Below are 21,196 nucleotides of genomic sequence, written 5' to 3' on the forward strand. Positions count from 1 at the left end.
AATACTGTTGTAATGAACACAGTTCTAATGGGGTAATTTAATACTGAACTGAATTCATCATAAGAAAGATTGGCATTTACGTATTATCACATCTGCATTGCACATTTTAAGAAATAAGAGGTGCAGAGATTGTGATTGACAAAAATACATCATTTTGCACATAGTACAATCCTAAATAATAAAGAATGACTAGAATTTTTATTGTGTCTGTCGTGATTTTCAGCTATTCCAAAGTACTTCACAGCCAATTGAATACTTTGAACATTTAGTCACTTAATGAGAGAAATATTTATAATATTGTAATGAGAGAAATTAATTTAGGTCAGGCGAGGACTCGGGAGCACAACCTTAAAAATAGATCCAGATATTTCTGGAGTGAAATTAGGAAACATATTCTACAGAGTGAGCAAAGTTTGGAATGAATGCTCTTCAACAAACTCTATTGATGCCAGATCAGATCACTACTTTATTAATTATTAAATTTAAATTTGAGATAGTGATGTAAATTGTAATTAAAAGCATAGTAACTACCTATTTAAAATCTTCCTGCTTTGTGTATAAACAATGGAAACAGGTTAGCTGCAAATCTCATCAGTCCAGGTGATGGCTTTTTAGATGTAGAAGTGTGTGTCAGTTACATTGGAAGAAAACCTTTGCTTACTTATGCTGGTCTTGTGCCAAGTTAAACACTGTGACTTCCAAAAACTTTGTTTTCCTTTTTGTATTGTGGCTATTGGAGGGTTGATGATTATCAATCTCCAATTCTGTTTCTGTGAGCATCCAAATACCTCATTGTATATATTTGAGTAATAATCAATTTTGTGTAAAGTTTGAACCTGACGTTTGGCTAGGTTATTTGCAAGTTGACACCCGACCCTTTAAAAAACTGAATTCTTCCTACTTGCTTACTGCTAAAGTTAAACTTGCCCTAAGTGTAAGCCAACTGATATGAAAATGGCTCTTCAGGCTGCTTGTGTCCGTGTAGAATAATAAAAATAAGTATATTTTGGCTCCCTTTGCGCTAATTTTAGGGAGAGTGGCTGACAGGAACAGTCCCTGACTGGCAATTCTGTGATCTGATGTAACATTGCAACAGGTAGTAAGAAGATGAGAGATGGTGGATTTTAACTCCTCAAATTTTATTTGTGTATAAGTTGATCCCCTTCTTTTGGCTAATAACTTGGTCTCAAGCTTAACTTCTACTCAAATGTACGTAGCTTGTTAATATAAATACAAAAAGTAATGTGATTGTATACCTAATAAAGGAGTTTGAGAGAATAAAATTAGCCCTTGAAAATCCAAAAGTAGCATTTGGAAGTCTCAAGGAGAGCTCGCAGAAAATAATTATTTTTACCCCAGGTTGATGTAAGTTGCATAAACTATTATAGTTGGCAGCAAGTTCCTTATAGTTTTATAAACTGTTTTTCGATACAAAATAAGAACTTGATGTAAAATTAACTTGCTTTCCTACATTCACCAACCAATCTAGATTCAGACTTGATTCATAAATTGTTTAATGTGAATTTAAAAATGAAAAACCTTGCTTGAATTATTTCACTTTCTGCGAAAGAGAATGAAGAGGTCAGCTAATGATAATGCAGTAGATGTACTTTATCTGGATTTTCAAAAATACCCTGGAATAGACTAATGAGTAAGATGAGTCAATATGCAGTCAGAACCAAGTGGCAGAAAGAATCGTTGGCTGGTTTCAGGACAGAAGGCAGTGTGTGAGAATAGAGGGTTATTCAGAATGACCAGGTAGGAAATGGTGTTCCATGTGAAACTGTACTGAGCTATTGCTCTTCAATTTACATTAACAATTTTGACTTTGGAATCAAGAATGGAATTTGAGCTTGTGTATGACACTAAATTGGGAGGAGGTGGAGTTAATCCTGAGAAAACTTGAACAAATTGTCCGAGGCCATGAAACTTGCAGAATGGCCAAATAATTAGCAAGTGAAGTTCAACACACACAAATGTGAGGTAGTATGTTTTGGTAGGAAGAATTGTTAATTCAACTATTATTTTCAGGGAAATGCAATTCTAAATGGAATGGAGGGTGGAACAAAGAGTACAAATGCACTAAAAGTTTCCCCACAGGTTCATATGGTCATAATAGAAAAATATAGTCCAAGCGCTAAGTTTGATTTCCAGATGGATAGAGTTTAAAAACAGGGAAGTTATGCTAAAGGATCAAATCTTGGTTAGACGATGATTGGGGCACTGATGCAGTTCTGGTTACCATTTTTGTAAAAAGCCTATAGAGACACTGGAGAAGTTGCAAAGACAGTTGACATCAGTATCACCATAAATGTGTAGGTATACATCTCTGAGAAAGACTGACATGAATAGGTTAGGATGTGTGGCCTGTTTTTATGATTGATAATTCTGTGCCTGTGTAATCCAGAAATATGGTTTCCTTTGTCAGAATTTCTCTCAATTCTAAACTTTTTCAGGTCTATCAACCTTAAAATTTCTATCTGTACTTTTCTGGAGTGGAAGCTCCATGCACTAGAAAACACTTAAGTTGATTGCTTTCCCCCAAACTGACTTAATTCTCCTAGCTGGAGAAACTGTCCTACAATTTAGGGTTATGAGTTGGGCTCACAGTATGGTGCACTTGTGTACTGGAATTTACATGTCAACGCATAGGGTCCTTTTCTTTGCAGATAAAACACACGTTGTGCCTGTTTCAACTCAGTAAAACAGGAGAAGGCCATTGTCCAGTGCATTTCTCAGAGCAATACCGTGACCATTCAGAGTCAACTGCCTCACTTGAAATCCAAACAATGCTTGGTAGCAGCAGACAATCATTTACTGCTGCACATTCCATGGCAACACTCTACCAAAGTCCTCTTGTCAACTAGTTAGCACACTCCACTTATGTAATATAAATTTTGGTTTCCAGTTTATTGGTGTTCTTATGTATTGTCCTGATGAGTGGAATGCAGAAGCTTTGACAAAATGTGTTTTCACCATTTTTCAATTTAAAATCATCCAAAAACCAAAATAAAAAAGGAAAGGAATGTGGAATTGATAGAAAAGAGACAAAACATTTTTAATCTGTTTTTATAAAATAGTCAAATAGTTAAAATCTGTAGGTAGGATTTTCCATGTTGTAAAAGTAAATTCTGTAAAGGTTTCTGGACCATGATTAAGTTACTTTAAAAAGTCATTTAAAATGAACAAGTCCTTTATCATGTTTAAACATTTAATTGTTTTCAGTGCTGTGTTTCTTGCCAAAATTGAGGTGCAGCAATAAAAGTTAGAGCTAAACTGTTCAGGGATGATATCACATCTTCAAAGAAAGGGTAGTGGAAACATGGAACTCTTTCAAGAAATTGAAGCTAGGTCAAATGAAAAACTCAATGTTGGATTAAGTGGATTTTTTTGAGAGGAAAATTGAAGAATATGGAGCACCTTATGGAATTAAAATGCAGATCAAACATGATGTAATTAAAGTGTTAAGGGCTGAGTAGCCTACTCCTGTTCAGTGTTCTCATGTTTATGCATCCAGAGTGCATAAAATGTAACTTTGCTGACTGTAGAAAAATTCCTTTTTTGTTGTTGTTCTTTACTAAATCTACTTATTCATGAATACGGGCAGAACAAGTTAGGAACTGTCATTAATGTGGGAATATAACTTACTGAGGTCTTTGTTTACTATGTTTTACCCATTTTGATCTTCATGCATTATTCCCCAGAGATTTGTTTCTCAGTATCTGTTTTGAACTGTCTGGTTTTAACTGGTGTTACTGTCTCTCGATACTTATAGATTAACTTTCCTTTGAGGGATAAGTACTTTGCTTCATTTAGAGGTGGTATAGTGGTATTGTCATTGCATTAGTAATCCAGAACCCCAGTCTAATGTTCTGAGGACATGGGTTCAAATCCCACTTTGGGGAAAAATTTGAATTCAGTGAAATGCCATTCTGATGGCGATCCATGTAATTATTTGTGTGCTGTCCTGATGAGAACCCCACATGGCTCTTTACCTGGGTTGGCTTACATGTGAGTCCAGACCCACAGCAATGTGACTAACACCTAACTGCCAACTGAGCAATTAAGGATTGGTGATAAATGCTGGCCTAACCGATAACAGTTGTATCCCGTGAACAAATCAGAAAAAAATGTCTCTCATTAGTGCCTCACTACTGAAATTGGAAACTCATCATGTGAAGAATCTGTTCTATGGCAAGATTCTGAAACATTCTGGTGTTTTTATTCTTTGTAGGCCTCCCTTAACATGTCCTGTTGAAGTTTTACATTTGTCATGAAGTGTACTGTGTATTTGGAAATGGAAATACTTCATTTTTACAATTAAAATTTGTATCCTTTTACTCTAGGGAATATATGTATTACCATATATGTTTGAAGCTTCTTCGTTTTCACCTCAGCAATCTGTCATTGCCTCAAACAAATCAGTTTTGTACTCCAAAAGTATGAACTTGGATTAATATTTCCTACATCTAACCATCCAACTTTATCCTGGGTCTGGAACTATAGAATTAATCCCATTGGAATGCAAATCAATCAGCCCAACCAATTTCTGAAACCAAGCTTCAAAGATATGAATGTTCATTATTCAAATCCACAGTGGTATTCATTTGTTTGTGTTTAGGTCAGAGTGGTGCTGGAAAAGCACAGCAGGTCAGGCAGCATCCGAGGAACAGGAAAATCGACGTTTCGGGCAAAAGCCCTTCGTCAAGAACGGCTGACGAAGGGCTTTTGCCTGAAACATCGATTTTCCTGCTCCTCGGATGCTCCTGACCTGCTGTGCTTTTCCAGCATCACTCTAATTTAAACTCTGGTTTCCAGCATCTGCAGTCCTCACTTTTGCCTAGTCCATTTGTTTGTGCCCTACAATTTTCAAGATTACGGATGTTTTGTTTCTGTTAACCTTACACTAATAAGTAAACTAAATGGAACTTTTTTTTTAATCTTGGTGTTCAGAATGACAGCAATCAAGCATGCTTTACAGAGAGATATTTTCACTCCACATGATGAACGATTGCTCAGCATAGTCAATGTCTGCAAGGCAGGCAAAAAGAAGAAAAACTGCTTTTTGTGTGCTACAGGTATAGTTTGATACTGTATACGATCGGTCAATTTTAATTGATGTTTTGTTGGCATGTGTGTCTAGGGATGCACAACACTTTAATTTTCTCAAGCAATCTGAGCGATTGCTTTTATTACAGTTAATCTATACACCTTTAATTTTGACTTCAAATTGACAGAATATAGTAAACAGATTTCCACAGTTATTCACACACTGTGAGAAGTCAGTTGAAACTGACTTTGAATGCTAACTTGACTCTACCACCTTTTAGAGCTACTTTGTTTGTATTTAGCTAACTGCATTCATTCACATTGATCAATTAAAGCCAGTTATTCTCAGCAAACATTAAAATGTGTAGTTTTAAACTTGATAATGATTATTCCCAATGAAATGCAGTCTCAAAGGGAGGAGGGTAGTGGGGAGAACAAAGAGAGCAATTGATGCAGTGCCTAACTAAAAGGCAGTTGAAGCTTTGTGTGTAATTCAAATGTGATCAATCAGTGGGAATAGGGTGCAGTGTATGGGGTGCAGGTAGCAAATATTTGAATGCTCTTGAGCTTATAGAGAGTGTAGGATGAGCCTGATTTGAAGATTGAGATGGAAAGTGTTTTGTTTTGTGCACAATAGATCTTGCAAATGTATTATACCTTTTGTGTAGAAGAGTGAGTCAAAGCTTTCCACAGAGCTGTCATCAAAAAATGGATGGTACCAAGGATAAAGAAACTCGAGTGGCTTAAAGCTCAGCAGGGTGTAGTTCATACCTGGCGTGCAACCTTCATAAATTATTAAATACTAGTTCTTATTAGTATTGTAGATTGCTACTGCACCCTCTTTAATTATGTTTTTGTCTATGTCTGATTTGTTGATTTCTTAATGTTTGATATTTATAGTAACAACCGAGCGACCAGTCCAGGTAAATGTTGTAAAGGTGAAGAAATCTGATAAGGGGGATTTCTACAAACGGCAAACTGAATGGGCATTGCGAGATTTGGCTGTCGTTGATGCCAAAGATGCTAACAAGGTATGAGTGAAGTAGTTAAAGGCCTGAGGACACTAAGAATTATTCAGCATTTTAGTGCAAGTGTTAGAACGTACAGTGATAATAACCATGATCTTTTTCTTGTTCTCTATTTTGTTTAGTGGTTCAGTCATACTAACAACTTTAAAATGTTCCAGCATCTTTATGCTGGAGAAACCTTTAGGCTCATTGTTGTTTCCATTCTTGATGTTCAAGGTTAATTTCTTGCTTTACAGCTTTTTATCGAGAAACTAGAAAGGATAACTTCTAAAAGATAACTTATTACTTTTGAGCTTTTTATTCCCTCTCCCCTGCCCAACTCTTTTATATTTCGCTAACATTGAGAAATCATTTTGGGTTTCATAATATCACTTCTTTCATTTGAAGTTTGAATTAGAAGGTAAATTGAGCACTCAGATCAAATAAGTTAGCACATTGGTATCAATTTGCTCTAACTTTAGTGTCTGCAGTTGCATCTGATAGAATATGGCTTTCTAGTGGGGGGAGAGAATTTGGCAAAAATCCAAATTGCATCCTATAAGTACATATCCTGTTAATTAATTGTAAAACTTGGCTTTGTTAAGACGGAAGCTGATAGCCCAACACCCCACTCTACCTGTACTAGCAGTGACCAGGAAAATACAAAATAAGACTCTAATGGAGAAAAATTGATTTGAAGCAGGAAAAGATGTGTGACCACATTTTCAACAAGAAGTATTTCCTTACCCCTATTCAACTCCTCTCAACAAAATGGTAAGTTCATTTAAAATGGAAAAACAACCTTTGTCGGAGATATTAATCTTTGACCACTCTGTTCCACAGAGCTCTACCAATCTACATACACAGCAAGATGCACCAGTACCCAAAAATGGGAGGGTGAGTAAGCTAAACAGCTCCACAGGAAATCTTAAAAACTTCTTAATTCTGGATGCTAGTTGGGAAATACACACTTGCTGGGAAAATCTTTATACTTAACAAAATACAGCCACATTCAACTGATACTGAAATTTCCCATCGCAAACCTCACAACTCGTATCCAGGACCAGAAATCTGCTGGATTTCCTGTGGAATGTTTTGCTGACAGTTTGGAGCTGATGTTAGGTGAGCAGCTGCAAAGAAGGAGAGTCCAGAACTGCTTCTGTCCTTTTATTTTCCCCCCAGTATGTGTTGATATCAGTTAATTGAACTAAATAATGTAATTCCTTTAACACAATTATGACTTCCACTGGACTGACTTTGTCCTTCCTGCAGTGCAACTGGTGCCTCAGCTCACAAAGGTAACTGGACAGAAGTTTGTGCATTTAGATCTTGTGGATGCCATGTCTTCTCATTGCCACTGAGAATCCCTCATTTTGACCAAAAATATAGCTGGTGAACTTCTTCCTTTTATATAATTAAATACGCTTTAAACAAGCCATGTCATGGGATGCACTTGGCAATGAAGATTATCACTTCTAACATTTCATAGATATTGATAGCTTTATAGCTATCAATAAACAACGTACATTTACACAGTAACTTTAATATAGGAACATATCCATTGTATTTCACATATGTAATCAAAATATCAACATTACACCAAGAAAGATATGAGAAAGGGTGACCAAAATTTTCCTCAAAAGGCAGGCATTTTGATATGGTCTTAATAGAGAAAATATAGGTGGAAGATCACAGATCAAGCACTTGGGGACAAAGGCAGATGAAAGAACAACTCCCATTGGTGGGATGAATATAAATGAGAACCTGGGACTCAGGAATAATACATTAGGGGTGGAGTTGAGGAAAAGGCTTACAGCAGAGTAAGAGATGGAAATGGGGAAAGTCCAGCAATGAATTTAAACATGAGAATTAGAATTTTAAATTTGATGACTGGCTCTCCAACACCTCAGCAGAGGCCAGTGAAAATTAGAGCAGGGTTTGATCTGGTATAGGACATATGTATCAAAGGTTTGGATGAGTTGAAGTTTAGAGGGCGAAGGATGGAGAGGAGAGCATAAGTATTAAAGTCTGGATAGGACAGAGTTCTAGCCTAATTTAGTAAACAAGAAAAGTTTTATGGCAGGAGAATTGGTTTGTTTCAGTGATGAAAGCATTATGAGTTGGAAGCTTGAACTTGGTCTTTGATGGGATGCCGAGTCTGTTTACAGCATTGACAGAAAGGAACCTATCAACAAGGTACCAGAATTCAAATGCTGCTTTATACACAAAAATTATTCATTTGATTATAAAGATAAACTGTTTGGAGCAGTTTGAAATATAACCTCAACCTCAGCCATATCACTATCATCTATTTTATCACTATCACTACTTTATCACAATTGTTGTTTTTCAAATTTTCAGTGCTTTAAATGGATTTCTATAATTCATGTTTGCAGGAGAATCCAGAGTTTGATTTGCACTTCGAAAAAGTTTACAAGTGGGTTGCCAGCAGCACAGCAGAGAAAAATGCTTTTATTTCCTGTATTTGGAAGCTCAATCAGCGATACCTTAGAAAGAAACTTGAGTTTGTCAATGTTAGCTCTCAATTATTGGAAGGTAAGACCTGATGTGATTATGATCAGTTTTTTTTAAGGAAATTGCTGGTCTCACTTAGTGCAAAATAAGTTTGAAAGTAAACTTTCTACTTATGTTGAATTGTTGTGATGACTTGCTCGTCAGTATGGACACTGTAGGTCTCCTTTCAGTTTCTGTTACAAAATGGAATTTGTTCCTTGCAGTTCTTTCTAGCACCTATAATCTTTTTAGCTCATAGTATTAAACACAATATAATTGGCAGCTGTGAAAAGTTATTACTTGTTTGGTAGGTAGGTAATGAGGCTTTTTCAACATTTCAATAATAGGTACATTACAATATTGAAATCCAGTGAAATGTTACACTGTTCCATGTCATTTCACTATATGTTTTACCTCTTGTCCTTTATAAATTGCACGGTATGGCCAGTGACTGTAGGATACATTTCTGTACACAAAATTTGAATTGGTATAGTGCTTTATAAATGGATGTTTTAATGACTAGTTATTAGTGCTTCATATCTGTAAATACTTAAAATTTAGATGTCAAAGCTGAGTGGAATCAATGACTTCAGTTGTGATGCCATTACTTGAAAACCTGTTGCGACGCTGAATGTAGACAAGCCTTGGTGTGTTAAAGAACTCAAAGTAATATAGTACCTTTTATAATCTGTATTGTAATCTGTTGCTGTAATATTTCTTTGCTTACCTTCCTTTAATCCTCTTTCTCTATTCTTTCTCTGCAAAGAACTTCCTAAAGTTACAGAAGGTTGGTAACATTTTTCTTCCTTCCTTTCTTTCTTTCTTTCTGGTGTGATTCTGTAATTCATGTGCTCCCTTATCTAATGCAGTACAGGGGTTCAAATAAAGAGAAGGGAGAAAAAGCACCTTTTGTATAATACAGTTCACAGCACGAAAGCATCTTGGAGCAATTCGCATGTGAAGGCCTGATTAGCCAAGCCTTTGCTTTTGGAATGAAGAGACTTTCTGATATTGCATGCATGATTGTCAATAGCAAGTATTGGAATATGATAATGACCTCTTCATTGTTGGATAATATGGTTCACTTTTTTCTTTGAAAAGTAAGTTTAAAATACCCATATTACTGTTTTTCCAAAGGTGCCAGCTGCCTTCTTCCTCTATCAAAGTTTTTAAAACCAGATTACTTGATTTTTGTAAATTAATCCTTAGAATCCAAAATCTGACTTTATTGGAAAGCATTTTGAAATTAAATATCACAAAAAGGATTGTTGATCTGTTTTTTCTTTCTTCCCATGTTTTTGTTCTCTCTTGAATCCCTTCTTTTCATAAGATGTATTGTCTCCATCTGAATTATTAACCTATCTTTTCAGATGTTTAACATGTATTTCCAACATTTCCTCTTTTAATTTCTACATATTTGCTTGCTTCCTAAGTCTTTTTTGTTCTGATTCTGAAAACCGATTATAGCAGTGTAAGCAAGCGATGGATGCCTGTTGCATGTTCCAGTGGATAGCATCATGAGAATGCATTTGCTCTGTTTTAAGATGGTGATCAATGACTACAATCTATCTTGTGAGAGTTTTCAGTTTAATAAGTTAAATTTTCAGTTTTTGATTAATTGCAAATCTAGTTTTCACTGGACTGCCCCATGTTCATCCAGTGGATGGCAGGCCAAGTATTTGTGCTGACGTTGTTGACATGATAAATTTTCATGGTTTTGTTAGGACAACGGTCTGTGTTAATATGGAAAAGTATTTATATTGGAGTATTTTGAAGTGTGTGGGAGGTGATTGAAATTGAAGAGATGCATTTTGAAATAGGAAGCAATAAGCTTTGGAGAGCAAGTTACGGGTAGTAGAACAATGCCAGCTGCAAGCTGAGCGACTGAAGATGGAAAGTATTTGATAAGATATGCAAAGGTAAGCCAGAGGTGAACAAAGAACAACAATAGAGGAATTACAAAGCAGTTGTAGTCTTCAGCAAGCTTCATAAATCAGATTGAAGTGAAGAGGTAAAAGTTTATCTGCCACACTGGAACAAAACAGGAGCCGTGTCTACTTCGCTGTGCTTATGTGAGATTTGGACTGTGTACCAGTGTCATGCCAAGAACTCAACCATTTTCACTTTAGCTGCCTTCAGTATGGCAGGACAAAATGCCAAATGCTGAAATATTCTTCTGAGCTGACATGCCAAACATCAACACCATATTTAGACAGTCACAGCTGAATTCAGTTAATCAAGTAGCTAAACCTTGGCTATACCTATCTTCTTTTGAGATGAAGCAAAGAACTGTGGATGCTGGAGATCGGCAACAAAAACAAATTGCTGATGAAACTCGGCAGGTCTGGCAGCATCCTCAACAGAACTCTTCTTTCAAGAGCTTGACTCTTGGCTGTGCTCTTGTGATCATCAAAGGAAGTGATCCAAGGACTCTCTGAATGTTTTACTTTGAGTTTTGATATTAACTTTGAGTTCTGTAAGAAACCCCCCTGAATTGCTGCTCTCGGCATCATCAAATATGATGTGGTGAGGCCTCCTTCAAGAGCCAGTACAGATCAGGGAAGACAGAAAACTCGAGGAGAGGAAACCCTGAACTAGCAATTCATTCAAAATACTGCTGTCTGTGCTATCCTGTTTTATTACCAGTGAAACCTGAATATCCCAGGTCATGAATGTAGTAGTATTTGCCTCAAAGGATTAACAAGAGAAATAATTTGGAATTTCTGGAGATGCTGGAGTTCACTCGAGCGATAGTGATGGAGGCAACAATTAATTTGAGGCAACAATTAATTTAAGGCCACTCTTAATGCTATTGTGCATAATTTGAAAATCACAGCCCCAGATTTTAGTCCAGTAGGTTTATTTGGAAGCACTAACTTTGAGTACTGCTCCTTCATCAGGTGGTTGTTGAGTATAAGATCGTAAGACACAGAATTTATAGCAAAAGTTTACAATGTGATGTAACTGAAGTTATATATTGAAAAAGACCTGGATTGTTTAAGTCTCTCGTCTTTTAAAATGAGCATGTTGGTTTCAGCTCTTTCATATGTAAATCGCAGAACATTTTATAAAAGTTACGTTCTGAAGTGAACTTTAACAATTGGTGTCATGTTGGCCCAGATAATGCATTGAAAGTGTGAGCTGCTCTTTGTGAGACTCTGTCTGTGCCACTGTGGTCAGACTGATTCAAATCTAAAAAACGGATTTACAGAATCTTACATGGATTCATTCAGTTTTTGAGCAAAATAAAATGTAATTCTGCATGTACAAATTCCTCCCACAAACGTGTGTGTGTGTTTGTGTGTGTTTGTGTGTGTTTGTGTGTGTGTGTGTGTGTGTGTGTGTGTGTGTGTGTGTGTTTGTGTGTTTGTGTGTGTGTGTGTGTGTGTGCGTGCGCGCGCGTGCATGCGCCCATGCATGTGGGGTGGGGGCGGGCGTATGAGTGAATGTGGGTGTGTGTGAGTGTAAAGGGGTATAAGTCTGTGAGAGGGTGAGTGTGGGAGTGTATGTGTGAGCGTATGAGAGAGGGTCGGCGTGAGTGTATGGGTCTGTAGGAGAGTGTGTGTGTGTGTGTGTGTCCACGTTTTTTGTGTGTGTATAGTGCAATGGCCATTATGACACAGACAGAGTCTCTCACAGGGCAGCTCACACCTTCAATTCATTATCTAGGCCAACATGTCACCAGTTGTTAAAGTTCACTTGAGAATGTAACTTTTAAAAAACGCATGCGATTTATGTATGAAAGAACTGAAACCAACATGGTCATTCTAAAAGATGAGAAACTTAACAAACAAACCAGGTCCTTTTCAATGTATAATTTCAGTTACATCATACTGTAAACTTTTGCTATAAATTTTGTGTCTTACGATCTTATACTCCACAACCATCTGATGAAGGAGCAGCGCTATGAAAGCTAGTGCTTCCAAATAAATCTGTTGGACTATAACCTGGTGTTGTTTGACTTTTAACTTTGCAAATCCTAATCCAAAACCAGCATCTCCAAATCATGCATAATTTGGGCATCCCTTTGTTGGAAAAATCATCAAAGCCACAGACAAGGTATAACAGATTAATCAAGTATAAGTTCAGAGGACTAAGTTAATTCTGATGAGATATTAATGGACACTTTTTTAAAGAATGAAAAAGGAGAGTCAATTTTCTTCAAGTTGAAAGTCAGTGAAGGAGTTGTAACATTTAGAAGACTGAAACCATTGTCTTCAATCCATGCTTCAAATTCTGATCCATCGATGCTGATTCCTGATTTCCATTGGTGTTATCTCCGAGGGATACCAATCAGTTTATAACTTTGATGCCACATATAATTCTGAGTCGAGCAACTGATTTTTCTTTATTTTCCTGGGTTGGGGGCATTTGGGCGAACATTCTTAGCCCACTCTAATTGTCCCAGGGATAGTGGCTTGCAAAGCCATTTCAGAGAGCAGTTTAGAATTAACCACATTTGAGATTCTGAGGTAGACTAGATCAGGATGATATGGCAGGTATCTTTCCCTGGAATAAGTATCCATATAGGGAGCCCTTCAAGCATTTAGATTATGTTTAGACTTCCTCAGGGTCCCTATGCACATAATCATTTTAAGTTCATGCATTATTGCTCCCAATATTGGCAGATCTAGCTCAATGTTTAAAACATGATACCTTCAGCAAACAATGAAATTTAGTAAAATTGATATTTTAATATCAGAAATTATGCTTAAAGAACATAACTCTTTCATTTTGTCTTGTAAAAATGAAATAAAAGCAAGTTGACACAAAACATACATTTCATGTTAAGGCTTTGGCCTAGAAAATGTTAGTTATGTAGTTTCTACTGGTATCACTTTTATCTTTTCCCACTGTATGGAAGTTACAATTTTATGATGTCTGAAATTTTAAGCAGAATTGTTATTGCTAATTGTACATACCAAAAATCAGTCTTCAATGATCATTGATTTAAAAATTGAGATGAGTTTAAACATGCTAACTGAATACTTTATTTTTGTAGCATGCAAAGGATATAATTCACTCATTTTGGCCTTTTTCATTAACTAGTTTAAAAAATAGTTTCATGAATTATGGATTAATGATATTTCTGTTTTGAAGCATTGAAATGTACATGAGAAATTGTTCTTAACCATTATACTCTGAAATAGTTTTTATTTACTATTTTGTAGCTTTTATTAGAACTTTAGTACTTATTTAAACCCCGAGTGTAAAATGATGATAAATTGTGAGCTACTTTTTAATTTCCTTTCAATAGGGCTTATTGAAGTGCGCAAAATAAGATACTAATGAAAACTGAACTATTTAACCTAACATTCTTTAAACTACATCATTTTTCATATAATATATGTGATTAAATATCACTATATCGAAACAAATGTAACCATAGAACACTTGGCAATTAACATAATTCCAGGAATATGCAATATTCTTGTATATCATTCATATTTAGAAATCTGCTGAATATACGAATGTGTACGACTGAAGGATGACCAATAAAACTTACCATTAGCAATTTATATAACTTGAAAATATTTGATGAAGTAAATATGTTTAAAGATATTTCATGCGAGAGATCTTCAGAAAATGTTATAATTTGCAACCACGCTGGCTTTCTACTTTTTCTCAACATCTTAACTGGTAACATTGTTCATTGAGTAAATTATGAAGGTTATGAGTTGGATAGATCAACTAATTTGATGTTTACAGTGGAAGTTTGGATCCACATTTGTTCAGAGAAAATGAAAATTATTGCATTACCAATGTTAAATAGTTATTGTGTGGTGTTGCCTTCAGTTGTTTGTATTATGGCTTAGTAAAGGCTGTATGACCTTAATCCGGCATCTCCGGTACTTGCTGTTCTTCCAGTTCTCCTGTAATGGTATCTAGTGGCTCTGCATTGATCTTTATTCATAAATTAATTTTGTTGCACTTTGTCCACTTTGGATGCCCTAGATACAGTTTTTGATGCCAATTGGAAATTTATTCATCCATTAGCCATATGATTAATTAAAGTCAAGGTGAATTCTTTTATTTTGTGCATTGAAAATACTTGACCTCCCCAGGTCCGACACATTCTCTGGTGCAGCAAAGACCTGGATTAGATAGGTATGAACTGTATAACTTGAATTACAATGAGCAGTTATAGATAGACATGGAATAACTGAAGTAGGATTTTCTCCACTGAATGGACTTGTTAGAAAATCTGTGTTTACCACTTTGAGTTGGACGGTGTTAATAATAGTTGCTGCAGTGTATTGCATTGTTTCAGGAGTCATTAGTTGATCCTGGTTTTAATTAATATTTAATGCTGAAATCTTGTTCTGCTAAATTCTCTTAACCACATGCTTTGCTCAAGTCACCATTCTGCATCTGTGAGCTTGACCGTGATTGTCAGCAAAGGATTTTCATCATAGGAAGTATTGCAGCTGAGCCTGAACCCACATAACTTGTAAAGGAGATGTAGTAAAACAGTATAAGAACACTTGACATTCCTGTTAACTAACCTAGAAACACTGAAGCCAACTAAAGAACCTCTGACCCCCACCGCTGCAACAGCTCAAATTGGCTAACCCCATACTTACCAGGGTGAAATGAGGAACTTTACTGACCTGTGTGACTCAACAACAACACTAAATAAACCCACCCATACGTTAAATCATGAAATGTGTAGGCAGTCCAAGGGCCTACATCATAGCTTTGAACATTTTAAGTCCATTAATAAGACATACAATCTTCATATAAATCATCAATCATCATGGATGTTTGTGAACTTAATTATAATCTATTGTTATATGTATATTAAGCACAAACCTGTTCTGAGGAAGGGTTACTGGACCCAAAACGTTAAACTCTGGTTTCTCTTCACAGATGCTGCCATATCTTCTGAGCTTTTCCAGCAATTTTTGATTTTCAGCATCTGTAATTTTTCAGTTTTTATTTAGTATTTTATGTAACATTGTCACGTTTCTTCATAACCACACAAGGTGAGCTGTCAGACAGTGCTTTACATTTTCTGTGCAGCCTGGAACTAAGAGGTTCTGTAAAATGGAGTGTTTCTTTTAGTGCAGTCAACCCATTGATTTTTTCCCCCTCACTTAGTTATTACTGATTCTGAAATATCTTTTTAAATATGATTTTGAAGGTACCAAAATGTGTTGTCCAGTTAAATGATTTATACCTTGTTACCAAATTACATACTTTTTAATAGTAATCTAACATTATGACATTAAATCAAACAACATCTTATCAATTTCTCTAAAGAGTCTGTTCCAAGCGGTGAAAATCAGAGTGTGGCTGGTGGAGATGAGGAATCTTTGGATGACTACCAGGAGCTGAATACAAGAGAAGAACAGGATATTGAGATAATGATGGATGGTTGTGAATATGCCATCTCGAATGCTGAAGCATTTGCAGAAAAACTATCTAGAGAATTGCAGGTGCTGGATGGGGTGAGTATTAGAATATAAAAATATTAGTAGTTTGCTCTATAGGAAAGAGGGAATTGGGATGACAGCATGTTCAGTGTCAAGCTATGCCTGGATATATGACGTCTGATATCTTGTAAGATGTACAGGTTGTTCTGCTATATCGCACGTTAATGCGAATTCACTATAACCCTATTGACAAATTGGGGACACTTTTCTATAGCGTGTATTGGTTATAGTGCGATTCTGGCCCATTATTTTAAATGGTGCTGCTAGTACGTGATTTTTTAAAATAATACTGGGTTGCGTTGTGGCAGAACTGAATGTATTTCCTTTTCTGTTGATCACTTTAATCATTTTGGGTGGCTAAAGTACAATGTTGATTATAGATTGTAATAGTAGTTGGTTTGGTTGCCCCCTTTAAAGTTTAGATATTGTACAGAGACCTTAATGTCCAGATATTAAATGTCTAAGTTATAGAGCTAAAATGTTTCCTTTCCTACTGTTGTCTGTTAAGGTTGTCCATGATGTAGATGGATCCAAAAAACAAACCCTTCCCATCTGCTGCCGTTTAAATATGTTGGTTCATGCTGAAAAGGTCATAAATTTGATTCTCAATGAAGCCATCTTTCTAGCATGTTTTTATTCTTTTTTGGCATTTTTTGAATTTTCCTTCTTTAGCAGCTATATCCAGGGTAACTCCGTGACTGTTCAGGAATGTATTGAACTACTTTGTTTGAATCAAGGCAATTGAAAAGTACTGCCTGTAATGAAAAAGACTCTACTTGAAACTTTAGCAAAACAATCTTTGACAATTAGAAGAAAATTCTGATAGTTTGTCCTTTCAGGAATTTTCAATTTTGTGTCTTAGATTCTTTTATGAAAGATAACGTGGATTTCTGCCTTCAGAATCAATTTATGTTTAAACTACTCGAAGAAGGGTCACTCGACCCGAAACGTTAACTCCATTGATGCTGCCAAACCTGCTGACATTTTACCAGCAATTTCTGCTTTTATTTCCGATTTCCCGTGTCAGTTTTTTTTTGGGGTTTTTTTTTTGTCTAAAAGTTGATAAAGTGTGGAGCTGGAAAAAGTCTCACTATCTCCAAATTGTCTCAGATAGACAAAACGTAATTGTAGACGTAACTGAAATTTTGCTGTTATTTTACGACCAGCAGAAGCAGAGTCTTTGAATTTTCTCAAGACTGAACTGAACAGATTCTTGACTGCTAAGAGGGTCAAAGGATGTAGGGAGTAGACATGAAAGTAGAGCTTACAGTTGGATCACCATGATCTGATCAAAGAGCTGAATATGTGAACTTAGTTTGAATGTATGAACTTAGTTTGTGTATTTGCTTCCTGTTTTAAAGATTAGATTAAATTCAGTGCAATTCTGTCATTTTCGAAATTAAGACATTGGAGCAATAAAATAGTGCAATGCACTGTACCTTTAAATTTCACTGAGCAGTGATTGCTTTTTATTTTCCTGTTTATTGAAAGCTTAACTAGATTTTAATAAATATAGATCAAAATTTTGGATAGCTGGGATGGTCTGAAATCAGAGCTAAAAGAACCTATGGTAAGTAGTTTAAAAAGTAGAGTTAACAAAGATTGTAACACTAACATAAGCTGACATAGAAATTGTCTTACTTTCAGGCCAATATCCAATCGATCATGGCTTCAGAAAAGCAGGTGAACATTCTGATGCAGCTGCTGGATGAAGCACTTAAAGAAGTAGATGAAATTGAGCATAAGCTGAGCAGTTATGAAGAAATGCTGCAGAGTGTAAAGGAGCAGATGGATCACATCTCTCAAAGCAATGATCTCATTCAGCTCAGTAACACTAACAATATGAAGCTTCTGGAAGAAATAGAATTTCTGGTGGTACGTGAGATATTCTTACTCCCTACTCCCTTCCAATCTAATAGTGAATTAATATTGATTGCTGCATTAATGCTGAATGTTTCTACCTCTTCAGTTATACTATAGAATTTCAAACAACGTACTTAAAATGGATATGCTAATCTGCCACCGCTTGCATTTATCCTAAGAAAGTGGTTAGAAGATCGGAAGTCAGGTGGTATTTACATGTGGAGAAAGTGAGGACTGCAGATGCTGGAGATCAGAGCTGAAAATGTGTTGCTGGAAAAGCGCAGCAGGTCAGGCAGCATCCAAGGAGCAGGAGAATCGACGTTTCGGGCATAAGCCCTTCTTCAGGAAACGTCGATTCTCCTTCTCCTTTGCTGCCTGACCTGCTGCGCTTTTCCAGCAACACATTTTCAGCAGCTGGTATTTGCATGTGTTTGTAAAGTCCAAAATTTTTCAACTTTTCCTTATTTTTGTTGAATTCTAATGGCTGGAGAAATGGTGTAGGAAGGGAGAATTTAGATTTCTCTGGCATTGGGACATGTCTGGAGTTAGTAGGACGTGTACAAGGAAGACGGGTTCTAACTTAGCAAGGCAGGATTATTATTCTCCAAAGGAAGATTTACTGGCGCTATTGGGGAGGGTTTAAACCAGCTTGTCAATAGTTTGTAAATCTGAGAGGGAATTTATTGATGAGAAAATCTAGGGAAGTACAAAAGTAACCATCAGAAGTGAAGGAAACAGTAAATTTGTCAACATCAAGTAGTCAGAAATGCAGAAAAATGGGAATAGGATCGGATAGATCTGTCTGGGATGCTGTTCAGAGGGGCAGTGTTGACTCGATGGCCTGAATGGACTGCTTCCACAAAGAAGGGATTCTATGATTCTTGAATTGTAGCTGTGCCAACGATATGCTCCAACAAACACTGCACATTAGCTAAATAGAAACTCTAACCTTGCATACAGATTTATTTGGAGCTTCTTAAACAAGGTAATAGTTTTCTACATTGGTGCACTCATCACATTTCTTGCCTGAATTTAATAGCATTGAGTAATGAGTTAATCAAATAAATTCCTGTGTTGCTATGGTAAGCAACTGGAAGTTATACTTAAATACAAATTGTGACAGTACTCTGATTATAACTTGAAACTAATCAGATCCCTGAGGTTAAGCAGGTAATACAAACCAAAACTCTGAATGCTTGATTCCACTTATATCTTGTAAATGCATTGTATTTCTTTGTCACATTCACTGTATGTGTGCTTATTTTGCAGAACTATTTAGATCTATCCAAAGGCCATATTAAAGCCCTTACAGATGGGGATCTTTCTTCTTCTAAAGGAATTGAAGCATGCACCAATGCTGCAGAGGCCCTTTTGCAATGTATGAATGTAGCCCTTCGACCAGGTATTATAATTCAATTTTTGTAAATTTTTGATATATAATACATCGAACAATATTTTTTTTCTTATGTTTTGTTACTTTGTGAAGATCTTTATTGTTCTGTATTTTCCTATTAGGCATATGCGTTCCATTATTTCCACAGCATCGGTTTTTTTCTTTAACCCACTTGTGGGACCTGGGTGTTGCTGGCTGGCTAGCATTTATTGTCCTTCCACAGTTGCACTTGAGAAGGTGGTGGTGAGCTGCCACCTTAAACCTAGATAGATTCACAGTACTGTTAGGGAGGGAATCCAGAATTTTGACCCAGCAACAATGAAGGAATGGCAAAATATTTCCAAGTTAGGACGGTAAGTGGCTTGGAGGGAAACTTGCAGATGGTGATAGTCCCATGTGTCTCCTCCCCTTTTTCTTCTAGATAGAAGTGGCCATGAGTTTCAAAGATGCTGTCTAAGATCTGAAGTGAATTTCTGCAGTGCATCTTGTAGATTGTTCACACAGCTGCTACTGAGCATTGGTGTTGGAGGAAGTGGATGTTGTGCAAGTCAGGCACTATCATCCTTGATAGTGCCGAGTTGCATTCATCAAGTTAAGTAGGGAGTTTTTAAAATTGTTCGCAGAATAAGGACGTCACTGGCTAGACCAGCATTTATTGCCCATCCCTAATTGCCCAGAGGGCACATTGCTATGGGCTTGGAATCATATATAGGCCAGACTAGGTAAGGACGAAAGTATACTTCTTTAAAGGATGTTAGTGAACCAGGTGTGCTTTTCCAACAATCGATAACTGTTTCATAATTATCATTAGACTTGTAATGCCAGATTTTCGTTGAATTCAAATTCCACCATTTGCCGTAGAAGGATTTGAACCCGGATCCCCAGAATGTTGCATGGGTCTCTGGATTAATTGTCTTGTGACAATACCACTGGGCCATTGCCGCCTTCTGTATTCCATCATTCTCCGGAGTTGTACTTTGTAAATGGTGAATAGGCTTTGGGCAATCAGAAGGTGAATTAGTTGCAGCTGTATTCATAGCTCTGACCTGCACTTGAGTAATTGTATGGTGGATTTCTGGTCGATGGTAACTCCTTGGATGTTGATTCACTGAATTCGCGGATTCAGTGATGGTAATGCCATTCAGCGATGATAAGTTGTCCTGTTCTTATCAAGATTTACTGAGGAGTTCATAATTTTTTTTAACCAAACAAGTTGTTTTAAGCAAATAGCTTTTTCATCGTTTCAGAAATTCAACAATCGACATGTTCTGTGAAGTACTTCAGTTACTTAAAACAAAAGACAAGCATTAACAATATGTGACTTGTCATTAGAGAATTAACAATTAAGTACAAGTCATGCAACATTTGTATTGATCTAGGGTGAAGTTGTGATTCTGAATACAGCTTGTTTTAATCTGTGAATAAAGGGTGAAAGCTGAAACAAAAAATATGTGACTTAATATATGGCACCTTTAAAAGGCAAATCTTGTGGTTTTGGGAAGGAGTACCTTAAAAAGAGTGGCAAATTTTCAGTGTTACCAATTTTCTGTGTTTCAACAAAACTGTATTTAGGCAAAAACCCATTTATAAGTGGGGATCATAGTAAAGTTTTTCTTCAAATATTTATCTTAATTTAATGTTTATCTATACCAGGACATGATGAGCTTCAAGCAGTGAAGCAGCAGCAGCAGCAGTTCAAAGATCTTCGGGAACAATTTGCCAGGAGACTTGCCAACCATCTTAATAATGTTTTTGTCCAGCAGGTAAGTCAAATACTTTTCTATTGAAGCATGTTTCATTTTCTGACTCTAATTATATATCCTTTAATGTGTTTTTTTGGGGAAAGATATTTCCAACCTAAATTTGTTGCCACGGAAGTTTTAATCTGATTGTTTATTGTATCACATCTCCATGACACAGGACTCCTTTGGCTA

At 36.3% G+C, this 21,196-nt stretch overlaps 1 protein-coding gene across 9 annotated transcripts in view; it reads left to right on the forward strand.

Annotated features, from left to right (window-relative positions):
- Nucleotides 1-21,196, forward strand: part of exoc1 (exocyst complex component 1) — a 65,401-nt gene that overhangs the window by 3,431 nt on the left and 40,774 nt on the right. For 6 of the 9 annotated variants that reach the window (XM_087988246.1, XM_087988214.1, XM_087988235.1 and 3 more), the window contains exons 2-9: nucleotides 4,954-5,078; nucleotides 5,950-6,080; nucleotides 8,453-8,612; nucleotides 9,337-9,357; nucleotides 15,834-16,021; nucleotides 17,654-17,881; nucleotides 19,139-19,271; nucleotides 20,916-21,025. In XM_087988246.1, coding sequence (XP_087844372.1) covers nucleotides 4,955-5,078; nucleotides 5,950-6,080; nucleotides 8,453-8,612; nucleotides 9,337-9,357; nucleotides 15,834-16,021; nucleotides 17,654-17,881; nucleotides 19,139-19,271; nucleotides 20,916-21,025 — 1,095 coding nt within the window. In that variant the 5' untranslated portion in view covers nucleotide 4,954. The remainder of the gene's footprint in view (nucleotides 1-4,953; nucleotides 5,079-5,949; nucleotides 6,081-8,452; nucleotides 8,613-9,336; nucleotides 9,358-15,833; nucleotides 16,022-17,653; nucleotides 17,882-19,138; nucleotides 19,272-20,915; nucleotides 21,026-21,196) is intronic. The other 3 variants (XM_087988228.1, XM_087988255.1, XM_087988267.1) reach the window with 1 other exon arrangement.

The sequence above is a fragment of the Chiloscyllium plagiosum genome, unplaced genomic scaffold, assembly GCF_037043375.1.
Source record: "Chiloscyllium plagiosum isolate Xiang-an unplaced genomic scaffold, Cpla_swu_hap1 HiC_scaffold_1, whole genome shotgun sequence".
Lineage (NCBI taxonomy): Eukaryota > Metazoa > Chordata > Chondrichthyes > Orectolobiformes > Hemiscylliidae > Chiloscyllium > Chiloscyllium plagiosum.